Source organism: Xiphophorus hellerii, chromosome 13 (assembly GCF_003331165.1).
Source record: "Xiphophorus hellerii strain 12219 chromosome 13, Xiphophorus_hellerii-4.1, whole genome shotgun sequence".
Lineage (NCBI taxonomy): Eukaryota > Metazoa > Chordata > Actinopteri > Cyprinodontiformes > Poeciliidae > Xiphophorus > Xiphophorus hellerii.
The window spans coordinates 27,485,315-27,505,431 of NC_045684.1; the positions used below are offsets into that span (position 1 = coordinate 27,485,315).

The window sequence follows — 20,117 nt, forward strand, 5'->3', positions numbered from 1 at the left end:
TGCAGTGCTGCAGGTGTTGTACTAGTTTACTGTGGTGAAGAGAGAGCTGAGCCAAAAGGCAAAGCCCGCAATTTAAAAGTCTATCTATATTCCTACCCTCAACTATGGTCACCAGCTCTGGATAGTGACTTTAGGAACAAGATCGCAGATACAAGCGTCTATTTTGGCTGCAGGGTATCTGGGTTCTCTGATGGAGATGGGGTGAGAAGCTCAGTTATCGGGGAGGGATCTGAGTTTAGCTGGCTCTTCGCACTTCAGCTTGTACCAACTATTCCGGCATTGTTGTGTTTGTCCTATTTTTCTTATTATCAATAAAATACTAAATAAAACTTACTTATTGTATTTTAAGAGATATGTCTCATAAACAAATTTCTTGGTAGGATTAAAATAGTTTGTGTATAATATGTGTACAAATAAATTTTGGACTTAACTGTTAATGTGTTTCATTGTCTTTTAGTTTTTTTTTATTTTCAGCGGAAAACAATCAACACTTCCGGTCTATTTCTTGACAGAAAAACTTGACAAACAGAGCGATTCCCCACGAGCACGCGCGCGTTCACACCTGTGATGTAGCAGGCTGTAATGTTTTTGCAGACTACAAAGAAAGAGGAGAACCCACTGGGTTCTAAGCCCATCTTGCCTGATTAAATATTCTTGCAGTATACTGCATGTACCGGCTGTTGTTTATTAAAGTCTTCTAATTCTAGATTCACTGAAACACAGCAGCAGAACAGAACAATAACTCTTAAATGTTCAGAAAAAAAAACTGACAGAAAATTAAAAATAGAAAAATATTTCGTGTTTTGACTAATATAGCGTAATGGTGACGTTATCTTTGTTGTTGTTTTTTTTTATTATTTACGTTGACTACGTCATTACAGCGGAACTCTCCGTCGGTCGGTGTTTCTCACCCAACGATAAAAGCGACGGACGGCAGGTCCGCGACATGCGCCATTGAAAACAAACGCAGCGGCTACGGTGGCTCGCGCTTTCTGCTAATTCGGAGCTCCCTAACCCAGCCTTTAATAGACACACTGTGTGTTTGCGAACCATGGAGACGATTTTAGAACAGCAGCGTCGCTACCACGAAGAGGAAGAGCGACTGATGGACGCCAAAACTAAAGAAATGTTGCACAAAAAGTCCACGGTAAGCTCTGGCGCTACAAGCTAACGTTAGCATGGGGCTAATCCTTACTTGATAGAAACCAGAACAACACTCAGAGTAAGTCATTGTTTTCCTTCTTGTTTCAGCTTCGAGAACAAATTAACTCCGATCATCGCATAAGAGCTATGCTGGATGTAAGTATAAACTTGGTTTTGGCTGGATGGATGACCCATATGAGTGTTTCTTGATTGTCTAGTGGAACGGAAAAGTTCCGATTTTAATTTAGTGTATTCTCAGAGAAACGGAGTGCGACCTTTTAATGGGTAAATAGACTGAATCTGTGTAAGGAGTCTATATGGACAATGTTGATCTTTCATAATGTCTTGACTTCGCTCTGACATGTTGTACAACAGCTTCTGTCTCACATCTTTACTGATGGTTCAGTTCAAATTCAGAAATACTTAACTTATTGCAAAACAAAATGAAACATTGTAACTGTGATATAACGCCGGTCCTCTAGGCTTGGTTTTGAGGACTTCTGTTCTACTGTGACATGTCCTGGATGACACCACCCGTTGTTGGCAGCTCTGCTAATCCACCCCATTTGCTTTTGCTGCTCTAATCAGAAAGCCGGGCAGAGAGGCAATGGAGTACTTAATTGATGTTGGGTCTTGAAATTGTGACGCTTATCACTTTTGCCTAATGACATCCACTGTGAGGAAAAATACACAAAAATCCTCATCAAGTTGTCTCTAGGTTGTTCGCTGTAGCTGCTCTTCACTGATGGCAGTGATCATGGAGAGAGCTCTGAGTAAACCCAGTTATGATGGCGATCTAGCCGATATCCATCCATCTGATTCTGGTTGCGTTTTGAGCCAGTGGTTCTCCACTGGGAACAGATGCTGCTGGGGTGAATGACGCCCAGGGTATTCCTCCTGGATCTGTTGCAGCTCAGATAAGTGGAAGATTGATGGATCAGGAGGATTTACTCTGAGGGTTCATTCCCACCAGCTCCGTTTAATCAGCTTTAACTGAACTCCAGTTCGCCTGCCTAGAACGCCGGGTTGGTTTGGGGAGGTGTGAATGCGTAATGGGACTCTTATGTGAAACCTGACTGCTGCGTGTCTCCTGACAGAGGTACATGGACGTGAGCGCAAACCTGAGAGACTCCTACGAGGACAAAGACGGGTACGTTTACTTTAAATCTTTTTAGCAATATGTTTACAGCTGAGGTTTTTTTCTTTTGATGACATAAAAAAACCTGAAATGAATGAAAATTTATTTGAGGGATTTGTGTCACATTTAGCATTTTTATCTTGTTAAATTTACAGTAATTTGCATATTTTTACTACTTTAATTGTTTGTTTAAAGTACTGTGGCTTAGTTTATTGCTGAGAATGAAAATAAACACATTTTTGGCTCGAGTTTTGACTACATGACTTTGGAATATGCAACCAAATGTTTGGACTCCCCTGACCTGGATGATGTTCTAGAGGAGGAAAAGCAGGCCTGATTCCAGACAGCTGGTTCTGCTGGCGGACGTTTAACACTTTGAAACCGTTCTGTTTGGCAGGATGAGGAGAGACGAACTCGCTGCCATCTCTGGACCAAATGAGTTTGCTGAGTTCTACAACAGACTGAAACACATAAAGGAGTTCCACCGAAAGCATCCCAACGAGGTAGGAGAGCTGCCGCCACGCCATCGGATCACTTTGTGTCAACAGCAGCAGTAACACAGAGTCTCTGGGCTGCTTTGTGTCTTCCTTCCTCTGTAGATTTCCATTCCCATGTCGGCAGAGTTTGAAGAGCTGATGAAGGCCAGAGACAACCCCAGTGAAGAGGCTCAGAGTAAGACTCATTATTTAGGTTTTCTGAACTGAACAATCAGGGAACTCTACAAGGCTGGATGTGACGGTGTTTACTGATGATGAATTAAATAGTTAATCTAGTGATTTGAGCCTTAAAGGTCCACTATTATGCTTCCTTGAACAAGCTGTGGCCTATACAAAACACCTCCATTACATTTAATTAGCTGCTCTCTGCTCAGGGAGATGCATGAGCCGCTGGATTCCTGAGCTGTGCCTCTGCTGATTCTACTTGTTTAAATGAGCTGTCTTAAGTCATAGTGGTTGTTCAGCTCAGCAGCATTAGCTGGCAAACACTCAGCCTAACAGCTGCGCTCCTTCCAGACATGGTGGACTTCACTGATGAGGAGGGATACGGCCGCTATCTGGATCTCCACGACTGCTACCTGAAGTACATCAACTTGAAAGGAGCAGAGGTAACAGCGCTCCGTTTCTGCCGTAACCATCAGCTTCCAGACAAAAGGAGCCATGTTCTCAAACTGCTTCCTGCATCCCTACAGAAACTGGACTACATCACCTACCTGTCCTCATTCGACCAACTTTTCGACATCCCCAAAGACAGGAAGAACGCCGAATACAAAAAGTAGGTCCACGATCCTGTTTGTGTTGCATCTGACCCGGTGGGCCTGAACTGCATGATCTGGGGAAACCATGTGGCTTGTGCAGGTACCTGGAGATGCTGCTGGAGTACCTGCAGGACTACACGGACCGGGTCAAGCCTCTGCTGGACCAGAACGAGCTCTACGGGAAAGTCCTGACCGACTTTGAGAAAAAGTGGGAGAACGGGACGTTTCCGGGCTGGCCTGTGAGTGCTGCCTTTGGCCCACGGAAAACACGGTGATTCACTGAGGCGTCGTAGCTCACGTTTGTCCTCCATGTTTCTGATCTGACTGCAGAAAGAGACGAGTAGTGCTCTGACACACGCCGGAGCTCATCTGGACCTCTCTGCGTTTTCCTCCTGGGAGGTAAAATCAAACTTTAACCAGAAGGGCTGCTGTTGGCTAACTGAACTCACTGGTCTGCTTCATCCTGCAGGAACTGGCCTCTCTGGGTCTGGACAGGCTGAAGTCTGCTCTCATGGCTTTGGGGCTGAAGTGTGGAGGGTAAGAAGGAGAGGAAGCTCAGATTCATTTCACTTTTCTGTACTTTGTCCCATTACAACTTCAATATTTTTTTCCTTGTCTGATTAATCAGTTTACACGTACACCATGGTGTCTGTGCACCCTGAAATGTAAAATTAAGGCCTTAAAATGTTACATTCATATTTTACTGTAAGGTGGCTTTAATTACAGTAATCACAAATCTTACATTTTGTTGTGGCAGCACTATTTGATCTTGTACCTGTAGGTTTTTTATGATGGGAAAGTTAAGAGTCATACCTGACATCTTTCAGTTTTGACTAGAGCCGTTTAGGGCTAACAGTAACCAGCTGCTAATATACTCTTGCTAGCTATCTAGTTAGATTTTTGTGTATAACTTGGGAAAGTTCAAATTTAAGAGAAGAACCTGGCTGCAGAAAATGAGTGGCATTGGGTCAGGCATCAGACCCATACCATGTTGCACCCTGGAACTGAAGGGGGCGCCATTTTCTGTCTCTGCTCCACCGCTTTCTATTTTCTGCAGTCAGAAATAAGAAATGCAGTCACAATAAATTCAGGAGCAGCTTCTTCTGATAATGTGAAATTATCTCAGTGGTATGAAATGAAAAAAAAAAGTTTCATTTAAAAAAAAGAAACAGATTTTTATCTCCCTACAGCAAAAAAGTTTGTTGTTTTTTTAAACGTATTTTCTATCTTGTTACAACTGAAAGGTTTCTCAAGATAATTCTCCCAAATTTATTTCCTTAAAGGTTTTAAACTCGTCTGGCAGAACCTTTAGATACGCTGCACATAAATAGGTTCACTGGATTTTATTCTGAAGCACCAGAGTACAGATGCACAGCATACTTGTCAGATTTAAATCAGTACAGAATCTTGAAGGTGATCCCTCCTTTTCCTCTTACTATGACACCGTGTGTGTGTGTGTGTGTGTGTGATCAGGACTCTGGAGGAGAGAGCTCAGAGGCTGTTCAGCACCAAAGGCAAATCCCTGGAATCCCTGGACCCGTCTCTGTTCGCCAAGAACCCCAAAGCCAAAGGGCCTAAGAAGTACGTGAGCATATTAAAATGACTGTTGATCCTGTTGTGTGACGGGGCAGAATGTAACCATCTCCATGCGTCACCCCCTCAGAGACACGGAACGGAACAGGGAAACGGCCTTCCTGGAGGCTCAGGTCTACGAGTACGTGGAGATCCTGGGGGTGAGTCTTCCTCATCAGCTTCAGGGCTCGGCTTCGGACTCACCCCGGCTGTGACGGGCTGACCCGCTGGGCTCTGTGGGTTCTGTGCAGGAGCAGAGGCAGCTCACCCATGAGAATGTGCAGCGGAAGCAGGCGAGGACAGGAGAGGAGCGCGAAGAGGAAGAGGAAGAGCAGCTGAGTGAGAGCGAGAGCGAAGATGAAGACAACGAGATCATCTACAACCCCAAAAACCTGCCGCTGGGCTGGGATGGCAAGGTGAGGCCCAAACACTCTGAGTCAGACCGCTTCAGCACCCTGGAATGGTTCAGCATGGCCCGCATTTCACAAGGATAAGCTCATATATACATGGAGTGAGATACGGCGAGCTCTTATGCTTTGAAATGTTGATATTTGTGGCTTACAGATGATGAAAACCCCAACGCTCAGCATCTCTGAAAATTACAATATGACATGAGATAAAGTTTGAAAAAAAAAAACCTTTTTGATATTTAAAAGTTACATTATGGCCTACACAGTCATGGGGAAGACTGCTGACTGGACAGATGTCCAGAAGAGGTAAGGACTGTGTCCAAGTTTGTTCATGGAAAGTTGAGTGGAAGGAAAAGAACCATTCAAGAATAGATGGAGCTTCAGAAGGAGTGGAGTCAGCGAATCAGGAGCCGCTGTGTTTAGATGGAGCCCCCACATGGAGCACCAGTGTCTGGACTGGTCCCAGTTCTCCTGAGTCCTGGTTTCTGATCAAAGTAAACTCTGCATTTCAGGGTGGAATCGACCAGAATCCATGTAGCTTAGTGTTTAGTGTGAAGTCTGTACAGTCAGTGATGGTTTGGTCTCCATGTCATCTGCTGGTTCTGGTCCACTGGGTTTTCTCAGGTTCACAGTCACTGCAGCGTCTAGCAGGAAGTGGTGGAGCGCTTCCTGCTGAATGAACGTCCAGGTCTAGGTAGATCCTACTGCAGCTCTTCTGTTCGCTCCAGCTCAGTCAGGTTGGACTGAGACTATCTGTGATCAATTCTCAGTTGGATTTACATCTGAACTTTGACTAGGCCATTCTAACACATGAATATGCTTGAATATAAACCATTCCAGCTCTGGCTGGAGGTTCAGGGTGAAGGAGAACCTCCACTCTGCTTTCAGGTCCAACTGGTTTTCTTCCAGGATTGTCCTTCATCTCCACAGCATGATGCTGCCACCACTATGTTCAACAGCAGTCTTGCCTACCACACTCAAGTTTACTAGAATAACACATTTCAGCTTTAATGAAGTTCAAAGTTCTTTACATGATAAAAATCTAAACATGCATTACATTTTGTAATGAACAAAAAACATTTCTTCACAGGAGCAAAATAAAGAAGTAACAGACTATAAAGAATCAGACTAGATTTAATTAATGTTGCTATGTCTCTCTGATTTAAAGGAACTCAGTGTTTCAGCTGTTTTGCAGTTATCTATATGTGTAGTTATTGTACATCTATTTATTAATTGTTTAGGATAATTTTAGTTAGACTGTGTCTTATTGTTACTCAATGTTAGTAACGCCCTGTCTTGTAACACCGTGGGATAGTGAGAAACGTCATTTCGATTCCCTTGTATGTCTGGACATGTAAGAGGAATTGACAATAAAAGCTGATTGATTGATTGATCTGGAATTTTGTTCCAAATTTACAGTACATAGAAGCTGAATGCTGCTTCTTTATGTCTGTTGTTGGGATGGGAAGACACTTTATTTGCCACTGTCAGAATACAAACGGCATTTTCAGATTTCTAGTTGTAGAAATATTAGAAAGCCGTGTATGGTTTTCCTTCCACATCAGTTATTTGCTGCTTTTTTTCTCATGTAGCGAGTCTACATGTAAATTGGTTTAAGGGTTGTGTTTTGTTGTGTGTTTTGTGGCCCAGACTGAAGTCGGTGTGTTTTGTTTTTTTTTACTTTCCATGCAGCCGATCCCTTACTGGCTCTACAAACTGCACGGCCTGAACATCAACTACAACTGTGAGATCTGTGGAAACTACACCTACAGAGGACCCAAGGCCTTCCAGAGGCACTTTGCAGTACGCGCTTCCTTCTGTGAAAAGAACTCTTTATAAATGATCACAATAAGATCAAGGTTTTATTTTTTCAGTAATATTTTTTTGCCTGTGTAGGAGTGGCGGCATGCACATGGAATGCGCTGTCTAGGAATCCCCAACACAGCTCATTTCGCCAACGTCACACAGATAGAGGACGCCGTCTCCTGTAAGTCCGTTCCTTCAGTCAGTGTCGTGTCCGTCTGTCTGAGGTCGGCGTTAACTGGTGATGCGTTTGTGTTCAGTGTGGGCAAAGCTAAAGTCCCAGAAGGCGTCAGAGCGGTGGCAGCCGGACACAGAGGTAAGCACAAAGCCTCCTGGACAGAATGTGATGGAGTCTGACTCCTTCACTCGTCTCCTCTGTTGTGTCCCCCTCAGGAGGAGTACGAGGACTCCATTGGAAATGTGGTCAACAAGAAGACGTACGAGGATCTGAAGAGACAGGGTCTGCTGTAGACGGACAGCGTGACTCTGAGCTGCTTCCTTTTTCTTTTTTTTAAAATCTCATATTTACTCTTATTGTTTTATGTCTTAAGTAGTGCTGTTATTTCCCAGATAACTTTTCTCCAGTTTGTAACATGTCAACCTCTGATGATTTCAATAAACCGAGGACTTTGAGTCCCTGTCATTCCTAAACGTTGTTCTGTCCTGGGAGCCTGATCAACCCCAGGATTCTGATTATGTGTCTCAAAACAGGCAAAATTTGAGTGAACTGTTTTTCACTTATGTCTTTCTTACACAACCAAATATGAGCTAAGATTAGAAACATTAAAACAGCTTTTAATGTTTCATTGCCTCTAAATGAACAATGTCTCTGAAGACATTAACGCAACCAAAGGAGCAAAACGTTACTCTGCATGTGGCCTCCACAAGGTGGGGCTCTTGCATTACTGTTACTGCAGACAACAAGAGAAGATATTATGTGATGCTGTTCTACAGTTTAAGGCAGGAGTTTACATACACGGCCTGGAAAGAGGCATCTTGTGTTTCACTGTCTGAAGTCAAATCAAATCATTTATTTTAGTTTGGTTAGACTGACCAGAATTATTTCTATTTGCAAAAATCAGAGAGAAAGAAGTCAGATTTATTTATAAATGTCTTCAAGATCAGAGGTTTACATACAGAATGATTACTGTCTTTTTAAGTGACGAGGGAAAGCCCAGATGATGATGTCATGGTTTTGGAAACCTCAGATACGTTGAAGGACACATTAGAATTAATAGGAGGCACACCTGTGGAAGTATTTTGAAGGTCTCACCTGGAGCTCATTTCCTTCTGGTTTGATATGATGGGGAAGTCAGCAGATACCAGGAAGAGAAACAGGAGCTGATCCAGTCTGGTTCTTCCTTTGGAGTAACCTCCAGATACTTGACGGCATCATTGTTCATCTGTTCAATTGACATGATGGGAATGTCTAACCATCATGGCGCTCAGGAAGGAGACGGGTTCTGTTCCGAAATGGCCAAGTCAACCCCAGAACAAAAGCCGTAGACCTCATGAAGATGCTGGTGAAACTAGTTAGACAGATTCACTATCCACAGTGAACCGTGAGTGAGGAGGAAACCACTAGTTCCTCCTGTTAGCAGTGTCTATACCAGACTCTAAATGTGTCGTTCTACAATAGTGGAATGATCTAACGAGCGTTACCAGAACAGAGACTTCCCTGTTTATTTTCAAGAGCAGAGAACATCTGCTCTACCATTGGTGTTAGGTATAGTAGTAGCTTAGAATTTGGCTTGTGAGTTATTCTTCCTCCAACCTACTCTACCTCTTTGCTTGTCCTCTATTGTGTCCTCTGACAGAAACAGTAGCAGTCTTCCTCCTAAGTAGTTTATTGTTAGGATGGATAATAACGGCATGAACTGAAGTTCAATATTTTTGACAGACACTTCACTCACTTTGCATCCAAAGAAGTGGGACGGCAGATTCAGATACTTGGAGAACCATTAGCGAAACAGCTGGTGCTCACATAGAAGACTGATTGGGGAGATGTGTGCATTGCCATGATGCATAGCCTTTGAGGTGCAGCCAGAAATGCAAGGAAAGTTAAGATGAGCTTTGACTGTGTGATGGTAGCCATCCTCATCTGTGTACTAAAGGAGACAGAGCTGAGGTGTGTGTGTGTGTGTGTGTGTGTGAGTGATCTCTGACAGAGTAACACTGGTTCTGTCTGGAAGAGTGGCTCAAAACTAAAACATTCATATACTTTAAGATACGTTACAGTTCTACTGAACCTGGAGGAAATGGATCGAAACTTCTGGCTTTGAAGAAACTTTATTCTGATATTTAGCAAACAGGAAAAATGTTGATAATCCTAACTGAGGTAAAACAGAAAAGTTTGATTTGATTTAATGCCAGAGAATGACAAGTGAAAGTTAAGTCATTTTATACAGTGTATGCAAGTATCTGTTTTCAATCAGCTGTGTTGTGTGGTAGTGAGTGATGAGTAAACTAAGCAAAGTTATGTGGTTCTTTAAATGCGTCGCCGTGTTCAGAGTTGATCTCTATCAGTTGGAAGAAGGAAGGAACTGACCGGGGAAGCAGACTTTAACCTGCATACCTCTCACTCTCTCAAACTGTGGCTTCCTATTCTCCAACATTTGACTCTTTCAGGTGACAATAAATACAAGTCCTCCAACAGTAAACAGACATTTTAATTGGTCATAAAGAAAGTACAAGAAATAACAGTCTTTATTTTGGTAAAATAGGAAAGGGAAAAACAGCTTCTCTTTGTAACTGTACTTTTTTAAGTTTACGAAGAAATACTGAGCAGAAAATGTTGGCGAGATAAATCACCAGTCAACAGTCAGAAGGAGCTCATGTACTGAGACTCACAGTGATCCTCAAAGCCTCCACCAGGCAGCTGAAGCCTTGTTCACATCAGCCACTTGTCTTTCTCCTTGCTGAAGGTCTCGGCCCACTGACGAGTAAGCTGTAAATAATGGTCTGCTTGGTTTGGTAAGTAGTCCAAATATAAACGCGCCATTGTCTTCTTGGGGACAGCCCTTTCTATCTGAGTACCTTCATGCCATTGGTTGAAGGAGGTGATGGTGACGATTTCTGGTCTGACAGACAGAGCCGCCTGCAGGGACGTCTCATAGTAACGCCCGTTGACCCGGTTTCTGGTGTTGTGGTTGTTCCACGGTCGCACGGCGGTATCCACGTAGCCTGGACCGACGCTGGGGATAAACAGCAGGTTGTTTGCATCACAGAACTCCTTGATGGCTTTCCAGTTCTGGTGGGAGGAGCCGAAGGAGAAACCGTTGGAGGCAAAGTAAGTGTACATGCCGTCAAAGCCGCTGGCTAGGATGTCATGTTTGTGGCGCTCCTCCACAACCAGGGCAACGAAAACGCCATCGTAAGGCGTCCCTCTGATACTCTGTGAGCCTTTGGCTGTCAGGAGCTCCGTCCAGGATTCGGGTGGGGTAAGGTAGGAGTCATAGACATAGAACAGTGGTAGGACTTGCCCTGTGCTAGTCCTAAATCTGTAGAAGGCGCCATGGTTTCCATATCTGAGAAAAACAGAGCGAGACAAATGGATAATCCTAAGAATTTCATATCAAGGTAGCTTGAAGTTAAATGGAAAATTTTCCAGTCATTTTGACCATTCAAAGCGGATTACATTACCATTCACACTCACATTTATATACCTATACACAAGCAAGTTGGGGTTAAGTACCTTGCAGTGCCCAGGGGAACATCAGCATGAGGCAGGACGAAGCAGGAATTGAACCTACAACCTTTTGATCACAAGACAACTACTCTGGTAGTACTACCTCTCCTACTACACAGATAATGATAATGATGTTAGTACTAATAATAATGATGTAACTTTTCACCAACTCTTCTATTGTGGCATGCTCTAACACCTTCAGCAATGCCATGGTGATATCTGTTATGTGTTTTTGTACATCTAATGGATGAAAACCTGTCGGCTCTTCTTTCCGCGGTACAAATGTACTTCCCTCTTGAACCTGCGCTGACTCCTCGGTAGTTCTTAGTCGTGGTGAGAACACAAAACATCTACCATAGTCATGGCGTCCTACCAGAGCCGCACTCCCCAAAACCTCAATTATTACTCTGTCAACTCACTGATAGGAAATGAGGAACCATCTATATTCAACCAGCTGCTCCTCATCATCACCCCTCTGGCCTTCATCTTCAGTCCTTTAATGCAGAGCTGCACCTGTTGGAGGCAAACCCCACCCAGCACATACACATAGACTGGAAAGGAGCTTACTTGTCAATAATATATTTGATGTTGTCATGCATGCTCTGGTCCGTCCGTCCCTTGTACGGGTGAATGTGAAAGGCCACCTGTGCACAGAGACAGGAGGATGGATTTTCAGTAAAAACACCAAGACAAAACAAAAGAACCTGGAGAAGATGGAATGTTTCAAATTTGGAAAATGATTATCTTCTTGAAATCTTTTTTTAATTAGCAAAAAACTAGTTAAAATCTGCTATACACTATTTTCTGTACTGATATACTGTATTGTAAATAGTATTTCTAGCTCCAACATAAATGAACATTATGTACATTTTTGAAAAAGTAATCCATCTAAGTTGCACATTCCTGATCATGAGTCAAAAAATTCCTCTAATAGCTGCACAGTATTTTTATGCGATAGTCTTGCACAATATAGCATGATCATTATTCTGGCTGTTATTGTTAATCTTCTTTTGTACATATAGTTTTAAAAATTTAAGGACCTTTTGTCTGAACTAGTATATCTGATGCTGCTGTTACACCTGAATTTCTCTTTGTGGGACAAGAAAAACTATTTCTATTCTACTGCGATATGAAAAACAGTAAAAAAAAATATGCTGCCTTGATTGTTTGATTGTTTTTTAGGATCTCTGCAGAGGAAAAAATACACACCAGTGTGTAAGCAAAACTCAGAATTCCTTATTTTTTTCCAAGGAATAACAGAACATATGTACCAACTGACCCCCATCCTGGGATCAGTTTACTGTAGTCATAACATACTGTAGCAAACTGTTCTCTAATCTAAGATAATGTGGTTCTGTGTGGTAAAGGCCAACACAGGGTGCATATCATCACATCACCCCAAACATCTGTTCAGACATTATGATACACAGAGAACATCTGGAGTCTTCTCTGTGGACATCAGTTCATTCTTCTTTTGTTCAGCACGTCTCACAACAAGAGATAAAAAGGCAACAAGAATGAAACAAAACCTTTTCTAAAATTCCACCTCCTTGTTATTTTTGATTCTAAATCGATGTCGATTTAAGTGTAACTAAAGCTGGAGGCCAGATGTTCTGAACCACTGGTTGAAAGTCCGAGGCTCTCGCTCTGAACAACTGGACCTGCTGCTTTCACAGCCTACAGGACCAGCTGAAGCCAACCGAACCATCCAACTCCCACAAGATCAATAGTGAAAGAACAAACACACCAGCAGGTGGCAGCAATAGAAGATATACAGTAAAAATGAAAGGGATGCACATTAAAAATTGTATGTTTTAAGGCACAAGTGAGTGTGACTAGGATGGACGGAGACATTAAGCAGCCAACCTGCAGCTAAAAATGGTTCTACAAAGTGGAGTTGTACATTTCTTTCTTTGCACTTCACAGCTCTGGTCTACTTTGTGTTGGTTTATCACATAAAACCCTAATAAAATACAAGGAGGTTGGAAGTGTTAATAAGACCAGGTGTTAGAAAAGTGCAAGGGGTGCGAATACTTTTACAAGACTCCATATTAGATTCAGCATCAGCCACAAGCTGAACAGAACCAGAGTTTAGCTCAGGATGAACATTTCTGAGGAACAGAACAGAGAGCCTGCATCCCACAGACGTCCCATCATTCAGGTGGTACAGGGTCAGCCACACATGTGTACCAGGTTTTTATATCCTTATGGGAACCAATTTCTGTCTACAATGTGGGGTTATGGATACCATTGCTCTTTGTGGGGACATTTTCTTGGTCCCCATGAGGGAAATATGGTTAGGTTTAGGGTAAATGTTAAGATAAGGGTTAGATATGTGATGGTTAGGGTTAGGATTATGGTAGGGGTTAGGCTGTAGAAATAAATGGAAGTCAATGTGAAGTCCCCACAAGTGATAAAAACACGACGGTATATGTGTGTGTTTGTGTGCGCACACATACACACACACACACGTTTGTCTCGCTGTCTTTGCGTAGAATTTCCATTGACTTCCTTTCATTTCTACTGTCGAATCCCAACCAAAACTCAATTCACACCTTGGTCCTAAATCTTACTACTAACCCTAAAACAGCATTTTTTTCCTTTGAGAGCAGTGAGTCCCCACAATGTAATATGTGGCAGGAAAGTGGTCCCATGCTATATGACATCACTGATGACTGTGATCCATCTCCCTTTAATCCAAACATCCACAGAGCAACTCATTTGTTCTGAATGTCAGACTGCGTTGAGACACAAGAACAAAACTGCATTTCATATCCCAACACTCTTGGACTGTCCAGCAACACAAGTACGGATAAGTACAATTAATTTTATTCAGGCACTTCAAAGGTACTGTTAATTGAATTTAAAACATGGCTGAAGACAGCAGTGAACACCATGTGCCTGATGAGCTTGCCAGCATTGTGGAATGATGACAGGATACGCGACAGACTGGAGAAAGAAAATCTAGAGCTCTGCCAGATTATTGAAAGTCTCCATAGAAAGCTTGAGCGCTCCAAGTCTTGCGGAAGTGCTTGCAGGCGACCAGACTTCTAAGCACAATGTGATATGCTGGCAAGTGAGAACAATGCACAGAAGGCACAGCTCGATTCTCTTCGTGCAGCGTAGGAGGAGACAGAGCTGAGTCTCTGAGAAGAAGAAGACTCCGGGAGCTTCTCATGGACTTGAAAAAGGCACAGCTGACAATGGATGAGCAATCTGGAGAGCTGGACAGTCTTTGCGATGAACTGGACAATCTGCATAGCAAGTATGAGGCAGATTGTCTAGAGATCCAGGACATAAGCAGGAAGAACTTGGTTTTGAGGACTGAAAATTATCTGCTTAGGCAAAGGCTGGGGGAACCAGAAGAGGAGGACCAGGGATAAAGATCAGTGCTGAGAAGATTCAGCAAGAGGGTAGGTACAGTTTTCAACACAATGTGCCACAAGGGAACACACAGATACTAAGAGCCACCATGGATTTTTTAAAATTCCTCTGGTTGGTCTGGTAAAACTTGATCTAACTGGTTCTTCTGGTATTACTGGTTGTACTGGAATTACTGGTTGTTCTTGAATTACTGGTTGTGTATACACACACAGGCACACACACACACACAGTGTATACACACAGTTGCAACAAGGCACTTTGTATTGCCTTGTTGCTGAAAATGTGCTATATAAATATAATGACCTTTACCTTTTACCTTTACATATATAAAATATGAGTAATAATAATGATTGTGTTACCTCAGCCTGTTGGCTTCAGGTGCCAGGAGCCACTAAGTTCTGCTGCAGCTGCAAACAGAGAGCATTCAACGCCCACCACTTCCTCCAACGGAGGTTGCAAGGTCCTCATAAACAGTTTCCATGGTAACGCAGCAGTGTTTAGAACTGGTGCCCAATCCTGGCAGCTGCTTTACCTGGTCTGAGATCATGAGATCATGATCCTGCTCCTGTTTGGTTGGACGAACAGGTCCAGCTCTCAGGGACATCCATCTGGATCCTGTAGCCGTCCAGTCACTTTATACATCACTGGTCAATGTTAGAGCCCTAGAAACACTGCAGTTTGGCCTGGTTGAGCTCTACTCTGTGCCTTCAGAGGTTTTCATGCACTATTTTACACACTCTTAGGTGTGGAAGTTGTTACTGGAGGAAAAATCTTTTTGTCTTTATATTAAATGAGTTAAACACTGGATCGCAGTGACAGCTGTTTCACACACATACACACCCACACCAACGCACGCACACCCCCCCCCACACACACACACACATTATGAGCAGGAGGGGAATTCCAACAGTTGTGTTGCTATGCAGTCCCACACAGAACTCACTGTGATACACTTTGTGTTCTGACATGTTTCTTCCTAACTGAATTGCATTCAGCAATGCATGATATTATTGAACATATCATACTGCTACAAGTACACCAGAGCTAGCAAAATGCTAATTTCCATCCCTAGGCCCATAAAACATACAGCACACTAAAACAAAATTAATGCATTATCATAAGAAAACCAATTTTAGATGCCTATGTCAAATTGCTGCTGTGTTTTAAATGACAAAAACTGTTTGTCATAAAAATAGTAACTGTAACAGGAAGTTTTTAAAAGGGTAGCTAAGGTTCAATGATCAATTAATTTCAATTCAGTTTATTTATATAGCGCCAATTCAAAAACAAATGTTGTCTCTAGGCCTGTCACGATAACAAATTTTGCTGGGTGATAAATTGTTCCAGAAGTTATTGCGATAAGTGATAATATTGTTGTTTTGAGACCATTCTTAAGCAATATAATGATAATGGCAAAATAATAATGCAAGAGCACATTCTAAAAGATCAGTAAACTTTAAATTCTAATGAACATTTAACACTGGACGACATTTTAAATATCCAAAATAAATAAACAAAACAACAAATAAAATTAATTTAGAAGTCTTTGTAAACAAAATTTTCCTTCAAATAAGGTCTAGTTGAGACCAAAGCACCAAATTGAAGACTTTTATCATCCAGTTTTTGGTAGAAAGAGAGAAAAAAGAGATAAACGATAAATCATGCCAATGGAAATTATTGAGTTTGTTTTAATTTATTATGCAATTAATTTGATTTATTGATTATTGTTATAGGCCTAGTTGTCTCAAGGTACTTTACAAAAAATAAATTTCACAGTGCTGATTATTGACCTACCATGCTTTAAGCTGCCCCTTAAAAGGGCGATAGGTGGCGCTCTCTCTACTGGTAACAATCAACATATTTCATCTCCTATGACCAATAAAAGGTTTTCTCCAAAAAGGAAGATTTTCTAAATTGAACATCACGGTTCCAAATCTGGTGCATCAAAACTACTGACATTTGGATGAACAAATGATGGGTCTCATTTATTTGAGTGAAATTGAGGCCAAATGATTACAGGGAAGAAAACCATGGTGTGATCACAGAGCTTCATTCATTCAGTAAGTAGTCATAAGGTAAAAAAAAAACATACCAGTTGTCTCACCAGTTACCTTGATGCTGTGTCTTTGGGCAGCATCCATGACAGCAGGAACCAGATCCTCAGTGGGCTCCCCATGGTCATCTGCCACCCCAGGTGGGTACCATGACAACACCAGCACTCCTACAAACCCAGGGCGTGGAGACAAGAGGAGGACAGTCAGAACCGCATCAGAGTGGAATAAGTATGAGAAACATCAGCACAAACCTCAGTAATGTGCAATAAAATCAGCTGGAAAGTTTTCTCTCCCTTGTGATGTCATATGAGCATCACAAGGCCTTCGTCCTCACCGGCCACCCAGTTTATATAGCACGCCTTATTCCTCCTGGGGGCGCTGTAACGCACTACACTCACTTGCTTCCTGCTGTTGGTCGGCGCGGTCTCCGGTCCGCTTGGCGTTCACATATGTATTTGAATCGCATCAGAGTTCACTGCAACCGAACCCAGACAGACGTTTGTAGACGGACCAGAGTTGACTTTCTTCACTTGCATCAGAGTTTATTATGCATTTGCACCTCCCCAAACAAACCAGAGTTGGCTTAAAGCCAACTAAACCAGGCTGGTAGAATGATGTCTACTCTACTAGGCCACTTTCAGCAAAAGTTGATGACTGATTTTGTAGTCCTGCCATCAGCAGCATCCATATTGAAAACTCAGGTGACAAGAAGGGGCTTAGCTGTCAGCTAATCACCCCTGCGCCACTTGTGGACGTGAAAGTTATGAGAGTCCATTGCTGCTGCAGCAAGAGGACCCACCGGTGGACACCAGAGTAGACTGAACCCCTCAGGGTTTGCTTGGCTCTGGAGACTCCTGAAGCAGCTGAGGGGCTCTGGGGCCCCGAAGGCCTGCAGGTTCCCTGGCTGTAGACGTAAAAACTCAAGAGTGGGAGAAACTTGCTGAGGCAGTGGAGGAGGACTCTGGTTGGGATCAAGGAAGTTCTAGAAGTCCAATCAATGAGTAAGAAAGGGTGGAGTGGTGGTCCAAATCATTAGGAAAGTGAACCAAAAAGTATTAGAAATATCAAAAGCCTCTCTGGGAAAATCTCTTCCAGGATTCTGGAATGATGGAGCAGAAGGAGCTGCTCAAAGGATCATGGGAGTTTGGATGTGGAGAGGAATTATGACCAGGTGTCAAAGGTATTTTGTCGTGCGTTACTAGGGAGTACCTTGGTAGCTTTTAAGCTGATCCTTTATGATTAAAGCATGAGCTGTTCCCAGTGCAGTGGGAACTGGAACTCACTGGAGGGAAGTTTAAATCCCCCCAGTCCTGGGAATGCCCTGACATCCCCCAGAAATAGCTGGAGAGTGTTCCTATGGAGGGGAACGTTATGGTTTCCATAGTGACCCGACCTCAAAAAAAAAAGGTGAATATAAGTAAGATATAATTTATATCTGACATCTGGCTACCTTAGCTATCTGGAAAATGTTGCTATTTAAAGCCAGTAATTGAATAATGGTCTCGGGTTTCCAGACTGCAGGATTCTGGTCCTGGACCAGCTCAGTCTGGACAAATGGGACATTTAGTTGAAATGTTTTCCAGATCTGAGTAGATATGAAATACATTTTATCTTAAAACTTTATTTTTAAGATAAAATTGCTGGAAAAAAAATCCAACCTCAATCCATCCATAGAAATATTTGCTATAAATCCAAAGGGAATTTTAATATTTGTATTGGTAAAATATATAACAACCCATGGAACAAATGAATTGTCCCTGTTAGCTTCTTCAGTGGGTGGTAGAACCTGGATCAGATTAGATCCACTTGTCTCTACTGGATCCTGTTTCTCTGAAGACAAAAACCCATCAGACATAACATTCTAAAAATCCATGGAGATGATGCATATATTTTTTTGCTTACATATTCAACTGCTGATGATTTTAGCAGAACTGTGGGTTCAGCCAGAAACCGAACCGAACCTCTCAAGAACCCATGCAGTGTTTTACCTGATGCAGCCGCTTCGATCTGCGCCATGTGGGACTCCAGCACCTTTGGGTCCCTGGAGCTGTAGGGCCCCAGCTCAGGGTAGAAACTGGAAGCGATGTCCTCCGGGGGTGTGTGTCTGCCCTGAGCGTGGCTGGCGGCGATCTTCGGGTCCCAGTGGGGCACCAGCGGGTGATCCCAGTGGATGTACTGGTTGTCCATGCTGGGGGAGCCGTACCACAGGTAGTAGAAGATGTGGACGTCGTAGAAGATGCTGGAGTCTCGGTCGGATTTGGTGAACACCACCTTGGTGTCGCTGCCGCCGGAGCGGAACTGGCCCGGCGACGCCAGCGCGCCTCTCCCGTCCGGCCGCTTCCTGTCGGACCTCTCCTCGGCGAAGTCCATCCCGGGCGCCAGGTCCGAGAAGCCGTCGCTGGGCTTCAGCGTCCTGAGCCCCATCATGGTCCCGAAGATGAAGAGTGTGAAGAGGAAGAGGGCGACGATGGCCTTCCTGCGCATCCGAGTCATGGCCGCTGTCCGTGGTGCTGCCGCAGGAGAACACAGCGCAGTCCGCCGCCTCGCCGCGCGCGCGCCGCCCTCACCGTTCCCCCCGCATCAGCGGCGCGAGCCTCAGCAGATCGCCTCCCGCGTCCGTCCCGGAAACAGGCAGCAGCCGGACCCCCGCTGGCCTGTCCCCCATCGAGCTGCTGCGGTCCGTCTTTCTGTCAGAGAGGCCGCATTTGTTTGTGTGACGGAAGCGGCAGGGCGGATTAAGGCCGACCGGAAACAGTCAGCCTGTGAGGGTCGGTTAATGGAGGAAGAGGAGGAGCTTCATGGCGTCTATCTCTGAGACAGTGTGTTAGGGGGGGACGGGGCTGGTGGTCCCACTTTATACGGTCATCTATATTCCAAAGAAACCCGCTGTCCCATTTCAATGTGTAATGGAACCACAAAGTGTTTTGACGAAATAGAGTCAGAGATTTTTTTTTTTAAAGATTCGCACCACCACACTAAGACATGGCAGCCAGCTCCACTGTGGGGTCGGTTGTCACAGTTACATTTTAAAGAGAACTAATTTAGAACGGAGGCCTTTAAAAAAGAAAAACAACAGAACGTTCAGTCCAACCTTTCGATTCAAAACGGATAATTTAATAAGGTGACAGAACATATAGGCTATCCAGCTTGTAAAAAACCCTCCTAAATCAACAGAACAAAATCCCTGTTATTTTATTTTCTCTTCGACAGACATACTGAGGTTGTTCTGGTGTCCAGTTCTGCCATGTCTGGTTCGGACGGCTGTTTGAAAAAGCTCCACACCCACCAAGTGGAGACATTATGTTCATGGAAGGATGACTCCATTGCCTCCCACTTTCTTCTCATGATTCTGTTGTTTTTCTTTTCAACTGCAATAAATTTATTCTTTTTCATTATCATCTGAGTAGCTGCCTTTTGTTTTCCATTGTCAGATGTAACAATCATCCACATCCTGTCCTGTATTTCTGCTTGCAGTTGTGCTAGCATGCACGTGCTATAATCTAGGAAGAATTATTCCAAATTCACTGCAAAAAAAATTAAAAAATCTTCCCAAGTATTTTTGGTCTAGTTTCTTGTAATTCCTTAATATTGATGATAACTATTTGTTCCATTGGCAGATAAATTCACTTATAACAAGAAATTGTTCCCATAACTGAAATGATCTACCAAT

The 20,117-nt window shown here is 43.3% G+C and overlaps 2 protein-coding genes across 2 annotated transcripts; one reads left to right on the forward strand and one right to left on the reverse strand.

Annotated features, from left to right (window-relative positions):
- Positions 1–922: 922 nt before the first annotated feature.
- sf3a3 (splicing factor 3a, subunit 3) lies at positions 923–7,972 on the forward strand. The gene is made up of 17 exons (XM_032581007.1): positions 923–1,147; positions 1,252–1,299; positions 2,241–2,293; positions 2,679–2,784; positions 2,881–2,953; positions 3,295–3,386; positions 3,471–3,553; positions 3,637–3,775; positions 3,867–3,935; positions 4,006–4,073; positions 5,010–5,117; positions 5,200–5,269; positions 5,360–5,524; positions 7,211–7,321; positions 7,415–7,505; positions 7,582–7,637; positions 7,715–7,972. Exons 1-17 carry the CDS (start codon positions 1,052–1,054, stop codon positions 7,790–7,792), a joined length of 1,506 nt encoding a protein of 501 aa, XP_032436898.1. The 5' UTR covers positions 923–1,051; the 3' UTR covers positions 7,793–7,972.
- Positions 7,973–9,971: 1,999 nt separating this feature from the next.
- maneal (mannosidase endo-alpha like) lies at positions 9,972–19,253 on the reverse strand. The gene is made up of 4 exons (XM_032580249.1): positions 18,436–19,253; positions 16,505–16,614; positions 11,577–11,653; positions 9,972–10,848 (listed from the first exon to the last, which is right to left on the reverse strand). The coding sequence occupies exons 1-4, from the start codon at positions 18,938–18,940 to the stop codon at positions 10,212–10,214; spliced, it is 1,329 nt and encodes a 442-aa protein (XP_032436140.1). The 5' UTR covers positions 18,941–19,253; the 3' UTR covers positions 9,972–10,211.
- Between the last annotated feature and the right edge of the window lie 864 nt (positions 19,254–20,117).